Below are 18,151 nucleotides of genomic sequence, written 5' to 3' on the forward strand. Positions count from 1 at the left end.
TCTGGATGGAGGTTCACCTTTTCCTCGTTGGTCCTTTGCTGCTCTCTGCCTTTGCCCTGTTCACTATAAGCATTTATTTCCTCCTCGTCTGGTTTTTTACAGGACTGTGGAAGATTTGAAAAATAATGAAAGCCAGTGGAAGGATTCCCCTCTGGCCACGAGGCATCGAGAAATGCTGAAACGCTGCAAAACACAACTCAAGGTTTGTAGCCACGTTTAGGTGACAGCCGCCCACTTGGTCCCTGTGCTCAGCTTTGCCTTAAGGCAGGGATAGGGAATGTGTGGTCCTCCGGATGTTGTTGAGCTACAGCTCCCATCCTCCCTCACCATCGGCTATGCTGGCTAAGGCTGATGGGAATTGTGGTCTGACAACATCTGGCGAGCCTCCATCTCTGCCTTAAGGGTTTCACAATGGCCGCTTTGACTTGATTTCCACCAATGTTAGCAAGTGTCCGTTGGGCGCTGCTTGCCTATATGAAGGTCTGCTTGTGGAGGACCATGAGGCAGTGGTGGTTCTGCAAATATCCTGGAACACTGCACCTAGTGCCAGCTCCAGGTTTTGGAGGGCCCTTGGGCAAGACCCCCCTCCCTCCGTGAGTCGCCCTTCTCACTGCCCTTGACACCAGCTTCTATTGCTCCTCCTCCTCTTCCTCACCACTGCTGCCACTTGCGTGCTGGACAGGCAGAGCGCCAGGGAGCAAGCAGGCCGCGGTGTCTCCTGCTCCTCCTCCTCACCACCAGTGTTGCCTGGGCCGGAACAGGAGGCGGGTGAAGAGGGGGAAGCAGGTCAAGGGGGCTCTTGGCAGTGGACCCCCATCAAGCTGTGGGACCTTGGCAGGTGCCCAACTATGCCTACCCTTCATGCTGGCCCTGCTCTTACCTATCACACCACACCAGCTCTGTTTTTAAGGCTGGCACCTCAGCATTCCCCCCCCCACACACCCAGTTGTTTGGGGATTACTGGAAGAATGTGCAACATTCTCCTCCAGGGTTGACATGCTTCTGTTCCAGTGGGCAAGCAGGCTGTGGCATTGGCTGCTGCACCTTCTCACCACCACTGTAGTCTGGGCCAGAGCGAGAGGCAGGGGAGCAAGCAGGTGCCGATGGGGAAGAGGAGGAGCGACTCCAGGGGGCTCTTGCTGGTGGGGCGCTGCTGGGGTGTGGGCCCGCAGCAGGAGCCCAACTTTTGACGCTGGCCCTGATTATATCTTCAACGTTCATGTGCTAATACTGAACTGTTGTGGTCTCTGTGGACACAAGCTTAAGACGCTTGTGGGTGTTGCACGGAGTGCGCTGGGGGTGCAGTTGACAGTGAAAAAGAAGCCTTAGAGCAAGACCAGCCCCCCACAAGTTGTCAGACGGGCCCAGAGCACTCCCGGTTGATAACACATAACAGCCTCAGTTCTGACTTGACTTTATTTGAATGATTCTCTATTATTAGAGAATCTTTAATGAGCTTCTTTAATGTGCATCTTTAATGAGCTTCCGTCGTGCATTAAAAACGTGGTTGTTCAGGCAGGCATTTGGGGTGGGTTAGGGTATTTTAGAAAATGTTTTTATTGTAGAATTTTATTGTTTTAAACTGTTTTATTGTACGCTGTACATCGCCCAGAGTGGCTGGGTGACCAGCCAGATGGGCGATTAATAAATTTAATAATAAATAAATAAATACATACATACATACATACATACATAAGTATTAGCTCTTGTCCCAGGATGCTGGGGTAGATGGCCTGTTGTTCTGATCCAGCAGGGACTCTTCATATGTCCCTGTGCTCTGGGTTCTCAAGCCATCATGCCCCAACAGGCAATTCTGTTGGGCAGCTTCTTCTGGCCCTGACGTTTATCTGAACCGAGCAGCATTTGCCCTTCCAACTTGGAGATTGGCTCCTTGAGTGTGGGCACACTTTGATTTTTAGCATTTGTGCTTTTGCTTAACATTGGGATTGCAACTTCTTGCACAGAAACTGGTGCGGTGCAAAGCTTGTGCAGATGCTGGACTGCTAGACGAGAATTTCCTGAGGAGGTGCCTGAATTTCTACAGCACGGTCGTCCAGCTCTTGCTCCGGATCCTCGACCCGGCCTACCCCGAGTGAGTTGCCCTCAAAGGTTTCCCCGTTCCTCCCTCCAAGCTTTCCGTGCCAGCCGAGTCGCTAACTAGCTTCTGTTGATTAACAGTGGGCGCCTGGCCCAAATAAATCTTGCGACCGAAGTAGTTTCAATTACAGGCTGAGCAAAGCCTAGATAATGTGTCACCTGCAAATGCCAAGATGGGAATTTAAAATATCGGCTCTTAATAAGGCAGCTTGCCCTTTGGAATGACCCCACTAAGGTGAAGCAAATTTCAGTCCTGACAGTCCCTGCTGGCTCCCCTTTAACCTTGTACCGCACTTCTCAATGTTGCATTTGTTACGAATAATTTATCAAGAGTGATTGGCAGGAAAGGCCTTATAGCAGGGTGGCTGAACCTCAGGCCTGCAGGCCAACTGTGGCCCACCGAGGTTCCCCTCCTGGCCCCACCCTGTTTCCCCCAGGCACCAATTGTTTGGTGGTTGCATGGCTTTTGGGCATTTGTCTCATTCTAAAAGGCTGAAATGCCTTTCCTAAAGCTTAGTTACTGGGCATGAAGAGCTTTACGCTTAAACTTGCTGGTATTTTTCATATTTCAGCCCCACCCCTTTTCATTCAGCCCCTCCTCTTTTGCAAGAGGTATCTGCCCCTTCCCTGACAGCCTGCTGGATGGGAAAGGAGAGGGAGACAAAGGGGATGGCAGGGGGAGAGAGGGAGGTGGCGGGGAAAGAGAGGGTGGGGTGGAAGAGAGAGAGAGATGGCCTTTGCTGGATAGGATGAAACGAATCCCAGGGTCAATAACACATATGATGTGCGTGGTTTTAAAATAGATGCATGTGGTTGGGTATAAATCTTCTCCCCCTGCCCCCCACCCCACACCCCTTAGGATGTTTTTTTATGTTTTTGCTACTGTCTGCACTATTGGTTGTGAATTAGCTCTCTATGTCTGAGTATATAATCTAACATATTCACTGTGGCTTTTGAGCCAGTAAATAATTATTTGTGTATTAGTTATACAGGACATATAAAAGTACATGGCAGTTTGCAGAGTTTGTAAGCAAAAAACCAAGAGATTCCTTTTCCAAGGCTCTTCTCATTTCCCCCCCGCTCCTATCCACAGCATAAAACTGCCTTTAAATCCTGACGTCCCGAAAATGTTTGCAGCGTTGCCTGAGTTTTATGTCGAAGATGTTGCAGAATTTTTGTTTTTTATTGTACAGTAAGTAAAAAGTCTACTTTCAGAGATAAACTCTTTGTCTTCATCAGTGGATCTGCAGATCCTTGTGTATCCATTCAAAGGTTGGGAGGAAGATCGGGCTGCCGTTGACTCGCAATGAACGGGTGCCTGTGTGTGTCCCCTTCTTGGTGCCCCCTTATGCACCATGTCCATGATTCCCAAGTCCGGGGCACCCCTGTCTAAAAATGTTTCATCCCTTAGCAGCCAGGGTAGTGTTGGCAGGGTCAGTTTATCCATCTTACTTCTGAGTGGGGCTACAAAAAGCATTAATGCTTTGAGATTCCAAACTATGTCTACCACGTATCTAGAGGGGAGGTAAGCTGGAATATCTGTGAACTGTCACTTATCTATTTGCAATCAGAAAGAGGTGGGAGACAGTGCTTGTTACGTATTGTTTTATTTATTTTATTTGTACCCCACCTTTCTACCAAGAAAAATGGCACTCAGGTTATCTGTATAATTCCCCTAGGGATAGCTTTCTGAAAGAAATTCTTGAGAGAGAACCTCTCCTTTTTGGTGAAGAGTGGGGACGAAGATTTGTTACCTATTGGGTGATAGGGATAAATATATTACATATCAGGGGCGGTATTCAGTACTTCTGCACCTCTGCTAGGTCTGTTGTGCCTGCAGTGAAGTCACCTTTCACTGACTCCTTATGTTCTTAGGAGGGTGAGCCAACATCTGTTGGTCATGGTAGCTAAATAAGCCTTCATGTTCAGAAGTGGTGTATCTCCGAATTCTAGATTCTGAGGAGAAACAGGGAAGGGTTATTGCCCCCGTATCTGGCTTGTGGGCTTTCTGTGGGCATCTGGTGGGCTGCTACAGGAGACAGGGTGCTGGACTAGATCATGGATGGGGGAGCTGTTTTCTGGTGGGGGGCCAGATGACCCTTCCACTCAGCTTTCCCCAGGCTGGATGACATCCTAGCCAAAGCACTAGGCGCTGGGAGCCCACGCCTCCATGGGTCGCACGGGGAGCCACCGCAAGCCAGAGGTTCCCCACCTCTGGACTACAAGGACCTTTGGTCTGGTCCAGAAGACCTCTGCTTACATTGTTGTAGCTGTGCTCGCAAACGCTGTGTGGCAGCTTTCTCGGTGGTGTGTGTGTGGTCCTTTTTTCATCGCCTCTCTTGCATTCTCAGATATTCGCCTCAGGTACTTTATGAGCCCTGCACTCAGGACGTTGTGACGTTCCTCGTTGTGATGCTGTGCAACCAGAACTACATCCGGAACCCCTACTTGGTGGCCAAGCTGGTGGAGGTGATGTTCATGACCAACCCGGCCGTCCAGCCGCGGACGCAGAAGTTCTTTGAGATGATCGAGAACCACCCGCTCTCCACCAAGCTGCTTGTCCCATCGCTGATGAAGTTTTATACAGGTCAGCTTCTTGCTGACTCTTAGTCTATGTTAGGCGTGCTCCAGAAACATTCCCTGCCACACAGAATAGCGTTGATGGTGCTTTTGTGTCTCGGTAGCCCTGAGTTATACAAAAATCTCCCTACCTTCTTGGGTGTGTGTGTGTGTGTGTAACTTTTTATCTAATTTGGCAGTGGAAGTTGTTGTGTGCCCTCAGTAGTATCTGAGAAGCCGAGAACGACATCATAGTGCTGGCAAATCTGGTTAAGGGTGAGTGGGATTTTTCTCCTGTGGATTTTCTTCCCATAAATTTTCTGAAGGCCTTCATGATACTTATTTATTTAATAGATTTCTATACCGCTGTCCATATTTAAAAATATCTCTAAGCAGTTTGTACAGCAAATATTGGCAATCCACTGTCCTCCAGATGTCTTGGACTACAGTTCCCATAATTCTTGAGCATTGGCCATGGTGGCTGGGGCTGATGAGAGTTGGAGTGCATCACATCTGGGGGGCACCAGGTTGCCTTACCTCTGATGTAAGCTTTTTGTGGAGCCCTGAATGGCCTTGCCTTTTTCAGTCGTGTCCGACTCTTCGTGACCCCATGGACCATAGCACGCCGGGCCTTCCTGTCCTGCGCTCTCTCCCGGAGCGTGCTCAAGTCCATATTCATTGCATCAGTGATGCTATCTAGCCATCTCATCCTCTGCCGTCCCCTTCTCCTTTTGCCTTCAGTCTTTCCCAGCATCAGGGTCTTTTCCAGAGAGTATTCTCTTCGTATTAGGTGGCCAAAATATTGGCGCTTCAGCTTCAGTATCTGTCCTTCCAATGAGCACTCAGGGTTGATTTCCTTTAGGGTGGACTGATTTGACCTCCTTGCAGTCCAGGGGACTCGTAAGAGTCTTCTCCAGCACCACAGTTCGAAAGCATCAATTCTTCGGCGCTCAGCCTTCCTTATAGTCCAGCTCTCACAGCCATACGTTGCCACTGGGAAAACCATAGCTTTGATTAGACGGACCTTTGTCGGCAAGGTGATGTCTCTGCTTCTTACATGCTGTCTAGGTTTGCCATAGCTTTCCTCCCAAGGAGCAAGCGTCTTTTAATTTCATGGCTACAGTCACCGTCTGCGGTGATCTTGGAGCCCAAGAAAGTAAAATCTGTCACTGCTTCCATTTCTTCCCCTTCCATATGCCAGGAAGTGATGGGGCCAGATGCCATGATCTTCATTTTTTTAATGTTGAGTTTCAAACCAGCTTTTGCACTCTCCTCTTTCACCCTCAACAAGAGGCTCTTGAGATCCTCTTCGCTTTCTGCCATTAGGGTGGTATCGTCTGCGTATCTGAGGTTGTTGATAATTCTCCTGGCAATCTTAATTCCAACCTGTGATTCATTCAACCCGGTGTTTCTCATGATGTACTCTGCATATAAGTTAAATAAGCAGGGTGACAATATGCAGCCTTGTCGTACTCCTTTCCCAATTTTGAACCAATTGGTTGTTCCATGTCTGGTTCTTACTGTTGCTTCTTGACCCTCATACAGGTTTCTCAGGAGTCAGGCCTTGCCTTACCTTACCTGAATTACCTTACCTTTACCTTTAGAAGTTACCTTCCTTGCTCATGTGCAAGGTGCAGGCAAATGTTGCTGATACTAGGTTTTTTTAAAGTATTTATATACCAATGCTTAACTACCCTATTTCCACTTCCATTTTGGTGTTCAAAAGCCTCCTTCTATTCTGGGGGCAGGCATCTTGTAGCCTGCCAGATGTCTTAGATCTCTGGCCAGGGATTGGTCAGCCTTCCCCACCCTGGTGCTCTCCAGATGTTTTGGACTTCAACTCCCATCAGCCCCAGCCAGCATGGTCAGTGGTCAGGAATGCTGGGAGTTGTAGTCTAAAACATCCAGAGGGCCCCAGCTTGGAGAAGACTGGTCTGCACTGTTCCTCCTTGCTTGGGTGTTCATCCCAGGAGGCAGAGGGTGCAGCCTCCCCTTGGGGCCTTCTGGCTGATGGATGGGGCCTGAGCGCGCTTCCCTTCTGTTCTAGCTGGAAATTGGTTAATTTCTTTCACCTTTGTTTTTTGCCCCCCCCAAGATGTTGAGCACACTGGTGCCACCAGTGAGTTCTACGACAAATTTACCATCCGCTACCACATCAGCACCATCTTCAAAAGCCTCTGGCAGAATATCGCTCACCACAGCACCTTCATGGAGGAGTTCAAGTGAGTAAGAGGAGGCTTTTGTTGCTCAGGGTTTCTGGACTGGGGTTCATCTTGTGGGGAAGAACCATCGCTCAGTGGTAGAGAGAGCACCTGCTTTGTTGCAGAGGAGAGTGGTTAGAGCGTTGGACTGAGACTCGGGAGACCCGGATGCTAGCCCCCCTCGGCCATGCAGCGCACTGGGTGACTTTGGGTCAGTCGCTGACTCTCAGCCTGGCCTACCTCACAGGGTTGTTTTGAGGGTAAAACAGGGATGAGGAGGACCATGTAAGCTGATTTGGGCTCCTTGGAGGAAAGGCAGGATATAAATCTAACCAATCAATAAAAATACGATCCCAGGTTCAGTCCCCAGCATTTCCAGTCAAAAGGATCAAGTGATGGGGGAAAGACCCCTCCCTGCTGGAGACCCTGGAGCGGTGCTGCCAATCAGAGTAGAAAATGCTGGTCTAGCTGGACAAATGCTCTGTTGAGCTGTACGGCAGCTCCCAGTTTCCGCCTGCATTTGGCCTGTTCTCTGGCTCCTCCCCTGGGGATGAGGCCATGGTTGCAGCCATGGTTGCCTCTCGCATGTTGTCACCGTGGTGCCCTTTGTGCCTGCCCTGGGCTGGGGGAGAGCACCAGTAGCGTCTCAAGGGCGGTGCAGGAAGGCAGTGCCCAAAGGAATAACCATGCACCCGTTAGAGCGGGACGGGGACTAACAGCTGAATATTGCGAAGCAGTGAGTGGTGCGCAGAGGTGTTGGTCTTCATCCTGTGTGCCCCACAGAACAAGAATATTGTGAGGTCGGGCCCTTATTCCTGTTTTGCCAGTGGGGAAACTGATGCGGAGAAGTAGCGGGCGCTGAGCAGGGATTAGCACCTGTCTCTCCCTGGGAGTGCTGCACAGCCTTCCTTCCTTCGCCCTGTTGGAGCCCAGGGATCCGTCTCAATTATAACACTCTCCAATCCAGCTCTGGCAAGCAGTTTGTCCGCTACATCAACATGTTGATCAACGACACGACATTCTTGCTGGACGAGAGTTTGGAGTCCCTCAAGCGCATCCACGAAGTGCAAGAGGAGATGAAGAACAAAGACCACTGGGACCTGCTGCCCCGGGTGAGGAGTTGTCTCCTTTTCGGGGGGCTTCTCTGCCCTTCCCAGGCCACACTTCTCAAATTGGGTGCTGGACGAATGGCTGGCCAGTGCCTTCAAAAACCTGTCACCACTTTGGCTGCATCCGCTGCCCTGTGATGGAGAGAAGGCCCCATGCAGCCTGGGTTTCACCTGCTCACCAACACAGGGACAGCGAAATCATCCAGAGGGGAGGAAGCAAGGGATGCACCAGAGTTTACCAACACCGCTAGTGCTGGTATTTAATTACAGAAGGGATGGGGAGCCTCAGACGTACTAATGCAGCCCGCAGGCCTACTAACGTTACCCACAGAGTTTTCCCATCTGGCCTGTAGCCCCGGAGGCTGGCGGGAAATGGCTCCTGCCTCTCTCTACACAGAGCAGGGCGCTTCTCTGCTATGATTTCAGGAGCAGGGCTTCGCGGGGAGGGGTTGTATTTACGTTTACATTTTATACAAATGTAAGTGCTAGTGGTGGGAGGAGCTATGTTCAGCTGCAGGAAGGTGTGGCCGAAAATGGATGCAGATGATCGGCTGCTCCGTTTCTTTGATGTGGGGGTGGGTGGAAGCTGACCCGCAGCACCTTCTTTTCTAGGACCAGCAGCAGGCGCGGCAGTCTCAGCTTGCCCAGGACGAGCGGGTGTCACGCTCTTACCTGGCTCTGGCCACCGAGACGGTTGATATGTTCCATATCCTCACCAAGCAAGTTCAGAAGCCTTTCCTCAGACCTGTGAGTATATATATATATATAAACTCAGGCTTCTCTAAACTTGGGCTTTAAGGTGCAATCCTATGCATAGTTAGCCAGGCCAAAGTCCTAGAACACCCAGCATGCTGGCTGGGGAATGCTGGGAGTTCTAGGACTTTGGCCTGGCTAACCATGCATAGGATTGCACCCTTAATTGATAAAATAAGCTAGATGTGGCAACACTGAATTTGCAGGCTGTGTTTTACGTTTTTGCTTCTACAGTTCATGCTCACCCCAGTCAGCTTGAGTATTGTGAAGTCGTTGGACTGCAGTCCTCAGCACACTTACCAGTACAGGGTCAGTGGGCACATTTGGAATTTTTAGAGATTACATAAGAAAAGCCCTGCTGGATCAGACCAAGGGTCCATCTGATCCAAGTGTCAGGGTGGACATTGAGCCCATAGAATCCCAGAGTAGTTCTGATGCTGAGGAAGAGCAGTCGCTCCTTTAGGAGAGGAGTGCGCTCCTTTTTTCCCAGGACCAACAGCTGACGGAGATTCCTCCCACCCACATTCCTAGTTTAGAAAGCAGTCCAGGGAGTGACTCAGCACAGATAGCAGACTGGGGGGGATGCGCGGCGCAGGTGCAGAGAGGGGCGCCAAATGGTTCGTGCTCAAAGAATGGTTGCGCCCAGAGGATCCAAGGGAAAAGGGGAGGGATTCTCCCTAGTCCTTATATTCAGGGGTCTGCCAGTAATTGCCTTTCAAACGGGGACCAACTGTTCCAACTTAGGGCATAGGGATGCTGCTGCTCAGATCTAGTTGCTACCTCTAGAGTTATTAAGTTGTAAAAGAAGAATAAAGCTTTGAAAAGAATCCCTTTGTCTGTGTCTGGACTTGGCTACTGGATTAGACTGAGAGAGCCCTCCAAGGAGCCCTTGACACCAGGGCTCTGTTCACACCATGGCCAACCAGCTGCCCATGGGACACCCACAGGGAGGACAGGAGTGCATCATGAGTGTTGTGGGTGCTCTCACAAAATGCTCGCCATGGGGGTTGCTGGCCCATTCATAAAATGGCTGCCATGGTGGGGTCATGAAACACCAGTTTCCCAGAAGGCAAACTGATGAGACTAAAAGGAAAGTAACTCGCCCAAGAGCCTAGGTATAAGGCAGAGGTGGGCTCTGAGCTCTAAAACAGAGCCAGTGTGGTGTAGCGGCTAGAGCGTAGGACTGGGAGCCGGGAGATCCGAGTTCTAGTCCCCACTTGGCCATGGAAGCTCACTGGGTGACTTTGAGCCAGACTTTCAGCCCAGCCCACCTCACAGGGTTGTTGTGAGGATAAAATGGAGGAGGAGGCGGAGGACTATGTATGCCGCCTTGGGTTCCTTAAGGAGGAAAAATGGCAGAACATAAATGTAATAAATAAATAATAAATAAAACACAAAGCCACTTTTCTGAACCCAAATGAAGGTGATACTGGAGGGCGGCCCTTCGCTTTGCAGCAGGCCAGCCTCCCAGTTAATGTTTTTAATTAACACAAATCTTAAGGAATAAAAGAACCATTGGGGGGGGGGGCCGGGAGCCTGGTAGGCGCGAAGAGCAGTGTCTGCGGGCACATTGGTGCCTACAGGCGCCTCATTGGAGACCTCAGTCCTAGTAAGAAAGTCCTGTTGAACACAGTGAGACTTGCCCCGAGCCAAAGCACTTAGGGGTGTGCTGCACATCACTTCAGTCCCTTCTATTTTAGGTTATGGACAGCGCTTTAGAGTGTGAAGCCTGGTGCAGATGTAATATTTCCCAACCTCTTCACCGCGGCTTGCTCATTCCCTCTTCTTTCCCTCCGTGGTGTAGCGTTGCATGTGTACTGTGGCATTAAATGCTAACGCTGGTCAGCCTCAGGCCAGAATTTGGTGCCATGCTTTGAAGCTTGTTTGCAGACCCTGGTTAAAAAGTTAACCTTGGGGCAAATGTAATCCCACGCTGTCGTTAATGCTGGAACGGGAGGAGGGGAAGGGCACTTCCAATTCTCTTACCACACTAGAGAGATTTGGGTAGCATTTGGGGCCTATTGTTGGCTTTTTGTTGTAATTTTCTTTTGACCTGCCTGGTTTTTAAAGTCCAGATAAGAGGGCAGAGGAGATATATCTGTACTGTCAAGCAAGGGGCATGGAAATCTGATTTGTAGGCTATGCATTAAATCGTTGATTTGGCTTCCGTTGAATGCCTTTCCTTGTTGAGGCCAGTGGTGCTCTGACAGCGTGCTGATTCCCTTCTTTAGAGGGGTTGCTTGTAGCATTTGTATTCCTTCAGGGAAGGCTTTGTCCTTCAAGCCAGAGGGACAGGGGAAGCCCGAAAAGAACAAGGGAAATGCATGTAAGGGGGAGAGCTGTAGCCACGAGAGTGGCCTCCACCGTCAAAAAGGACCTCTTGTATAAGGAGCCATGGATGAGGAAAGGAAGCAAGGATCCACATTTTTATCAGCTCAGGTTCATAAGAAGAGCTGTGCTGGATCAGATCAAAGGCCTATCTAGTCCAGCATAGTTTGCACAGTGGACACCCAGATGCCCGTGGGAAGCCCAGAAAGAGGCATGAGCACAGAAGCACCCTCCCACTAATTCCCCCAGCAGCTAGGTGCTGAGAGGCATTCCGCCTCGGAGGCCAGAAGACATGTACAGCCATCATGACCAGCAGCCACTGCTCGCCTTATCCCCCGTGACTTTGTCTTGGAAAGCTGTCCTAAGTTGGCGGCCAAGTCTGTCTGCAGCATTCTGTCCCTCCTAGGGTGACCAAAGAGCAGAACCAAAGATGCAGATCGGGTTGGTTCCCATTGGGTCTTTTGGGGCAAAGTAAACAGGATTTGGTCAGGGACGTCATGGTAGTGGTGGGGAAACAAAGCTATGTTGGGAAATTAATGCCATTGCAGAACAAGGAGGAAAGCCAAGTTTATTTCTCTGGTACTCGTTTGTTCCTGTGCATGTAAACCACCCAGAAAACTTTGGCTATAGGGTGGTATAGAAATGCAATAAATAATAATAATGTGACATTTATGGGGATACATTAGCTCCTCTCAAATATACCTTCTCTGGTGGCCTTTGCAGGAACTTGGACCACGCTTGGCTGCTATGCTGAACTTCAACCTTCAGCAGTTGTGCGGCCCCAAGTGCCGCGACCTGAAAGTGGAGAACCCCGAGAAGTACGGGTTTGAACCAAAGAAGCTTTTGGACCAGCTGACAGACATTTACCTGCAGCTAGACTGCGCTCGCTTTGCAAAAGCAATAGCTGATGACCAGGTGAGTGGGTGGAGGAGGAAAGGGGTACAGAAGGTGGAAAGGTGGTGGGAGCTTTCTGGGAAGAAAAGACCTGGAAGAACTGTGTAATTTCTTTCCATGCCACATAGAGATATTGTGTAGTAAGTGGTATATAAATCTATTAAATACTAATACTGGTATTATTATTACTATTAGTCCATTTTTCTTTTCTAGCACAGGATTTCCATTGTTACCCCCTCATTGCAAAAACACTTGCTGTTTTAGGGTGACTTTCAGCCTTTTAAACACTTGCGTGCCATATCCAGATGGTTAGGATCTTGGGAAAAATGAATGCCCCACAGTGAAGCAAAAATGCTTTTGAGTGGCGAGAGGTGGTCTAAACCCAGGGTGGGCAAGTGTCAGGCTTGCAGAATCTAGTGGGTTTTTAAATTTTTTACTAGAACCCTGAATTCCACAAACTGGAGCCAGGAACAAAGTAATTCCCAGATGGTAGCTATGTTAGCCCATTGCAGCAAAAGTCTGAATGATTATTTATTACATTTCTATACTGCCCAATAGCTGAAGTTCTCTGGGTGATTCATAACAATTAAAACTTTAAAATAAAGCATGATAAAACCTTTATAAATACCTACTTGTCTGTCTGTCTGTCTATGGTTTTATGCTGTGTTTTATGGTGTGTATATATATTTAAAACTGCTATATACAACCAGAGTAAAAACCAGCAGCAGAGTAAAGATTTAAAAATACAATAACAGATTTAAAAACAACAAAAACTTGGTGTGGCACCTTAAAGACTAACAGATTTATTCTGGTTTATGACGTGGACTATAATCCATGAAAGTTTATGCTACAATAGATTTGCTGGTCTTCAAGGTGCCACAAGACTCTTCGTTCTTTTAGGTGCAAAACAGCGGGTCAGGCAGGGGAATGTATGCCAAGCATTGTTCTGGCCACCCCTGGTCTACGCAGCATGTTTTAGACTGGGGATGGTCCGCTTCGAGGGGTCTGGAGGCAATTCCCCCCCAAACCTCCCCCCTACTACATATGTCCGTTTTTTGCCTTCTTTAGTGGTTTGCTGAAATTTAGCAGCAAACTGCTCTCTCTTTTGTTGCTGCCTAATTCAGCAGTGCAGTGGTGGGGACAGCATCAGGGGATGTTACATGTGGTCCGCAGGCCATGGGTGTCCTCCCGCAGTTTAGAGTCTAGACCAGGGCTGGCTGCCTGCAAATTCCCGTGGTTTTGCTGGGACGCATGGCACGTGGGGAGCAGCTGTTTTGATGGCAGTTGTGAGTCCTGTTCTGCAGAGGCAGGATGCATTCCTGGGCGCCCTGTTTCATGGCAGAATTGCTGGGATTTTGTGACAGCTGGATTTAAACAGCAGACAATTTGATGAAGAAGAAAAAATAATAGTTGAGACTCTCAAAAGCATATTGATTCTTCTTTGATATGCAAAATATCCTGTAGTTTGAGGCCCAAAAGAGTGCGCTGGTCATCATGCTGTGTATACAGGGCTGCCGGTGCCAGCGGTTGACATTGTTGGGCACTTGCCAAGGCCCACAACCCTGCAGAGGGGCCCACTCACAATTGCCAGAGTCGGCTGGCCCTAGCACTCCACTTCCTTGCTCTCGCGGCCTGTTCACCTGCCTTCTTTGAGCATACGAGTGGTGGCCAGAGTGAGGAGGTAGAACAGTGTTCTCCACTTGCCTTGTACTTCTGGGCAGTTGGGTGGATTGGGGTGTCAGGGAGAGGGCTGGTAAATGAGCAGTGGTGCTGGTGGCCAGAAGGAGGGGACCCACTCTGAGAGCGGAGGGGTACTGTGAGCGCCTTGCCCAAGGGCCCTCCAAAACCTGGAGCCTGCGCTGCGTATTTCTCCTTCTCCTTTTCCTCCTCTACCGTGTATTTCTCCTTCTCCTTTTCCTCCTCTACCGTGTATTTCTCCTTCTCCTTTTCCTCCTCCACTGTTTATTTCTCCTTTTCCTCCTCCACTGTGTATTTCTCTTCCTTCTCCTCTCCCCTTCCACTCCTCCTCCTCCTCCTCCTCCTCCTCCTCTGCATCTCTCTCTCTCTCTCTCTTTCTCTTCCCACTGACCCCCGGGTTGGCTGTGAGTGAGGAGTGGGCACACAGTTGATCACTGCACTGCAGATAAATCTATATCAGGTCTTGGAGTGGAGTGATGTGATGGCACTGATTTCAAAAAGTGCTCGCAAGAGCAGAAACCCATATGCCAGCCATTCCCCAGCCTGGTGGCCTTCAGATGTTTTGGACCTCCCATCAGCCTCATCCAGCATGGCCAATGGTGTGGAATGCTGGGAGTTGTCATCCGAAACATCTGGAGGTCCCCAAGGTTGGGGAAGGCTTGTGTAGAATTACATGACCTAAAGGTCTCATTTCCACCCCCAGTAGCTGGGAGGCTGTGTCCCATAAAGCCCCCTTTGTCTCGAGAATCAAAGCAGTTGCCAACCATGCGGCTTGGTTGCTTGCTGTTCTGGCTACAACATTCTCAAAGCTGCCCTGGACGTGTGCTCCCGTCCCTCCCAGTGGCTCACTGATACCACTCTGGTTAGCTTCTCTGTCCTAGAATCAGAGAGCTGCCCTTCCTGCAGTGATACTGCATCGGACTGGCAAGCTCCCAGCAGGTGCCGGCTTTTGCATGCTGTGTGACTCCTGACTGCAGGATTTTAGCGAGTTAATGTGGTGAGGAGGGCAAAGAGGGTTTTGATCGCTGGCCAGTAGGATCCAGCATGTCATTGATCGCAGGAGTAGATTATATTTACGTACACTCCATTTAATTAATTTTAGGAACATAAGGATTGCCTGTCTGGTGTCAGTCCAAACCATCCTGCCCAGCTGTGCGTCCTGTGTACCACTGCTGAGGAAGCAGATGTCGCTGCAAAGTTCACGAGTGGGGATTTCCATCCCTATTAAATCCCTGGTATTTAGTTCTCGTAGTCAGGGGTATGGCATACTGTGTGTGCTTTGATCCGGCCAAAGTGCAGAAATGGCAAAGAACTCGGTACTGAATATGGAATACAGCTTCTGGAGTATCTCAGTTTCATTTAAAAGAGCAAGTTTCTAGCCCTTATGCCTCTGAAGATGCATTTGAAAGTGCATGTCATGGCTCTTGAAGTCTTCGGCCCTCTGCATGCAGGCAAAGAGATTTTTATTCAGGCGTTTGTCTTTTATGCTGACATGTTTGCTTGAGAAGGTTTTAACTGGTGGGTGCCATTTTATTTCTTTTTTTATCAATGTGATTTTAATAGAGCTTCAGCTATTGGGCAGTATAGAAATGTAATTAATGAATGAATAATTATTTTATTTGTTTTTCTGTTTTAATTGTAATGTTTTATTTTATCTGTATTTTATTATTGTTAGCTGCATGGAGCACTATTTTTAGTGGTACTGTGGGATGTAAATTTAATAAATGAATTAGTACATAAATAAACCAGAGTGGTGGCTGAACAAGATTGTTTCCCCAGTGGTTGGAGTGGCAGTTTTGGTATGCTTACTCCTTCCCACAGCAAGCTAAGCCAGCATGAATGATGCAGAATGAACTAGGCAAAACAGTTTCATTCGTAGCGCATCTAAAAGGGGATTAGACGAATTCCTGGAGGAGAAGCCTATCAATGGCTACTGGTCCTGATGGCTGTGTGCTGCCTCCAGTGCCAGAGGCAGTGGGCCTGTGTGTACACCAGTTGCTGGGGAACATGGGCGGGAGGGTGCTGTTGTGCTCCTGCCTTGCTTGTGGGTTCCCAGTCGACAGCTAGTTGGCCACTGTGTGAACAGAATGCTGGACGAGATGGACCCTTGGTCATCTCAGTCCAGCAGGGCTCCTCTTACATTACGTTCTTATTTATTCAGGGCACAGACAGAATTGCCTGGGTGCAGAATTACTATTTTTAGCACACAGAGTCATCCTCGTGGCTAGGGAAGTTGCACTTGGAACTCTCCTGGCTTGTGCCACATGTAGTTGGATCCGTTCGACTTGGTGGTGTCGCGTGGCCCATGCCCTCTGTGGAGGTGGTTGGAGCAACTTCATTTGATGTTGGCCTGCTGATGCTCAGTGGCGCAATGGCACGGCAGAGCAACGGAGCTGGGGCTGCCGCGGGGCATTAGCGCAGTGCTTCTTTGTGGGTCTGCTGCTCTGGACTTCACCGTGCCCGTGACACAGCAGCTACCCAAGGGAGGAGGATACAGAGACTTTCACATCTGATGTTGCCACCCATTTTTCCTCGCAGCATAGTAGAAGGTGACTGGTTATGGCAGCTTCCCCCAACTTGGTGCCAACGCATCTAGAGGGAAAGCTGGGCTATGCATGCCTTCGTTATGCTGTCATTGCTCGATTTGAAGGCAGTCTTTGTTTTATCCCGCTGGGTGGGCACAAGTTCAAATTCCTGCTGGAGAGAGTGCTGGAATCTTGAAGATGGAATCGAATGCAAATATGGGGCACAATAGAAATGCTTTTCAGGGCCGGGTTTCCAGTGTCGGTCTGTCCGCGAGAGAATTTATTAAAGCTCTTCCACACTGACTATGCAGGGCGGTGAGGAAGACTCAAGAGTTCAGTCTATCTGTTACAAGGGCAGTGTATGGCCTTGCTTGGAAAAGAGATTTTTAAAAAAGCTGTAACAGTTTTTAGTAAAAGTATAATAAGCACCATCTTAGAAGAGGCATTCATATTCTCTCTGTCTCTCAGTCTCAGTCTCTCTCTCCCTCCCTCCTGAAATGGTGCTTGCTGTGACATGTGTCCATCTTATACAATTCCCGTTTAAGTACCATGTTTACATGTATGTGAACATATGCAGATTTCATCAATTGATTTCAAATGCTTACACTTAAATGACTTAAGATTTCCTTAATCAGGTGATAGCCCTACATTAAATTCATTGCAATTTATAGCCCACCCTTCTCAAACAGATGCAGCTATTCAAATTGGCTACACCATGGGTGGGCAAACTTTTTGGGCCCATGGGCACATTTGGTAATTTGAAAAAACTGCCCTGGGCACTGCCACAAAATGGCTGCCTTGGGAAGCATGGCTAGTCTCAAAGGACAAGTAACCTGCCTGGAAGCTGCTGTGCTCTGTATCATGAATGGCTCCAAGTACAGGAGCAAAGGAGAGTTAACACTCTGCTGGGAGATGGTGAAAAGCTGCTCATGATAGACTTTGCCCCCCAACAATCCCCAGTGACAGTACTCCAAACCCAGAATGGGCAGCAGCTTTGTCTTGGCAGCTTACATGATCTCTCTGGTTTTGCAGAGGTCCTATAGCAAAGAGCTATTTGAGGAGGTAATTTCGAAGATGAGGAAAGCTGGAATCAAGTCGACAATAGCAATAGAAAAATTTAAGCTGCTAGCAGAAAAGGTAGAGGAAATCGTTGCCAAGAATGCCCGAGCAGAAATCGACTACAGTGACGCTCCTGATGAGTTTAGGGGTAAGTAGATTTTTGTGGAGGTGCAGTAACTTAAATACACTCACATTCATCCATGGTGACTCTTCATCGAACATGGAGAGCGTTCACCTGCATCAGCTGGTGAACACTGGAACTTTAAAGTTTTGACAGGCTTAATTTACTCCTTCAGATCCGCTCATGGATACACTGATGACTGACCCTGTCAGGTTGCCGTCCGGGACCATCATGGATAGATCCATCATCCTCCGGCACCTTCTGAATTCCTCCACAGATCCTTTCAATCGGCAAACACTAACAGAAAACATGCTTGAACCAGGTACAGGAAAGGGGACATGTGTCATGACTTAAGTGTAGGAAATAGAAAGCAAGTGAACCACTACTCATATTATTATGTATTATTTCTTTATTTTAGAATGTGTATATACCGCTTCCCATGTAAAAATAAATAAATCCTGAAGCAGTTTGCAACAAATATGACATTTAGACAAATTAATGTTTGACAAAACCAGGGTAAACAAGTAGTTAATAGTAGTTGGAAGCCGTCATTCTGGGGGGAGGGTGCTACTACATAGAAGGTCTGTTGCCGTGTTGATACCAGATGAGACTGCAGGATCTGGCATGGACAGTGAGACCTCCTCTGAAGAACATAGTGATCTAACGGGTCTATAAATAAGGGGAGACAATATTTCAGGTAGCCTGGTCCTAAGATGTTTAGGGCTTTATATGTCAATAATACCTTGAAGCTGGCTGGTTTTAAGCTGTTGAATAACACAGAACTTTTCTTTGGGCATAGATCTTTAA

The 18,151-nt window shown here is 48.6% G+C and overlaps 1 protein-coding gene across 6 annotated transcripts in view; it reads left to right on the forward strand.

Moving 5' to 3' along the window:
* Window positions 1-18,151, forward strand: part of UBE4B (ubiquitination factor E4B) — a 68,647-nt gene that overhangs the window by 48,663 nt on the left and 1,833 nt on the right. For all 6 annotated transcript variants that reach the window (XR_014786026.1, XM_084822022.1, XM_084822019.1 and 3 more), the window contains 10 exons: window positions 103-202; window positions 1,965-2,092; window positions 3,191-3,289; window positions 4,449-4,684; window positions 6,752-6,878; window positions 7,825-7,969; window positions 8,579-8,713; window positions 11,771-11,962; window positions 17,197-17,371; window positions 17,520-17,666. Coding sequence is in view for 5 of the 6 variants with exons in the window: in XM_084822022.1 (XP_084678148.1) it covers window positions 103-202; window positions 1,965-2,092; window positions 3,191-3,289; window positions 4,449-4,684; window positions 6,752-6,878; window positions 7,825-7,969; window positions 8,579-8,713; window positions 11,771-11,962; window positions 17,197-17,371; window positions 17,520-17,666 (1,484 nt within the window). In the remaining variant the exon portion in view is untranslated. The remainder of the gene's footprint in view (window positions 1-102; window positions 203-1,964; window positions 2,093-3,190; window positions 3,290-4,448; window positions 4,685-6,751; window positions 6,879-7,824; window positions 7,970-8,578; window positions 8,714-11,770; window positions 11,963-17,196; window positions 17,372-17,519; window positions 17,667-18,151) is intronic.

Source organism: Heloderma suspectum, chromosome 15 (genome assembly GCF_057233095.1).
Source record: "Heloderma suspectum isolate Gila_16-S chromosome 15, 16-S_ref, whole genome shotgun sequence".
In the NCBI taxonomy this organism is placed as follows: Eukaryota; Metazoa; Chordata; class Lepidosauria; order Squamata; family Helodermatidae; genus Heloderma; species Heloderma suspectum.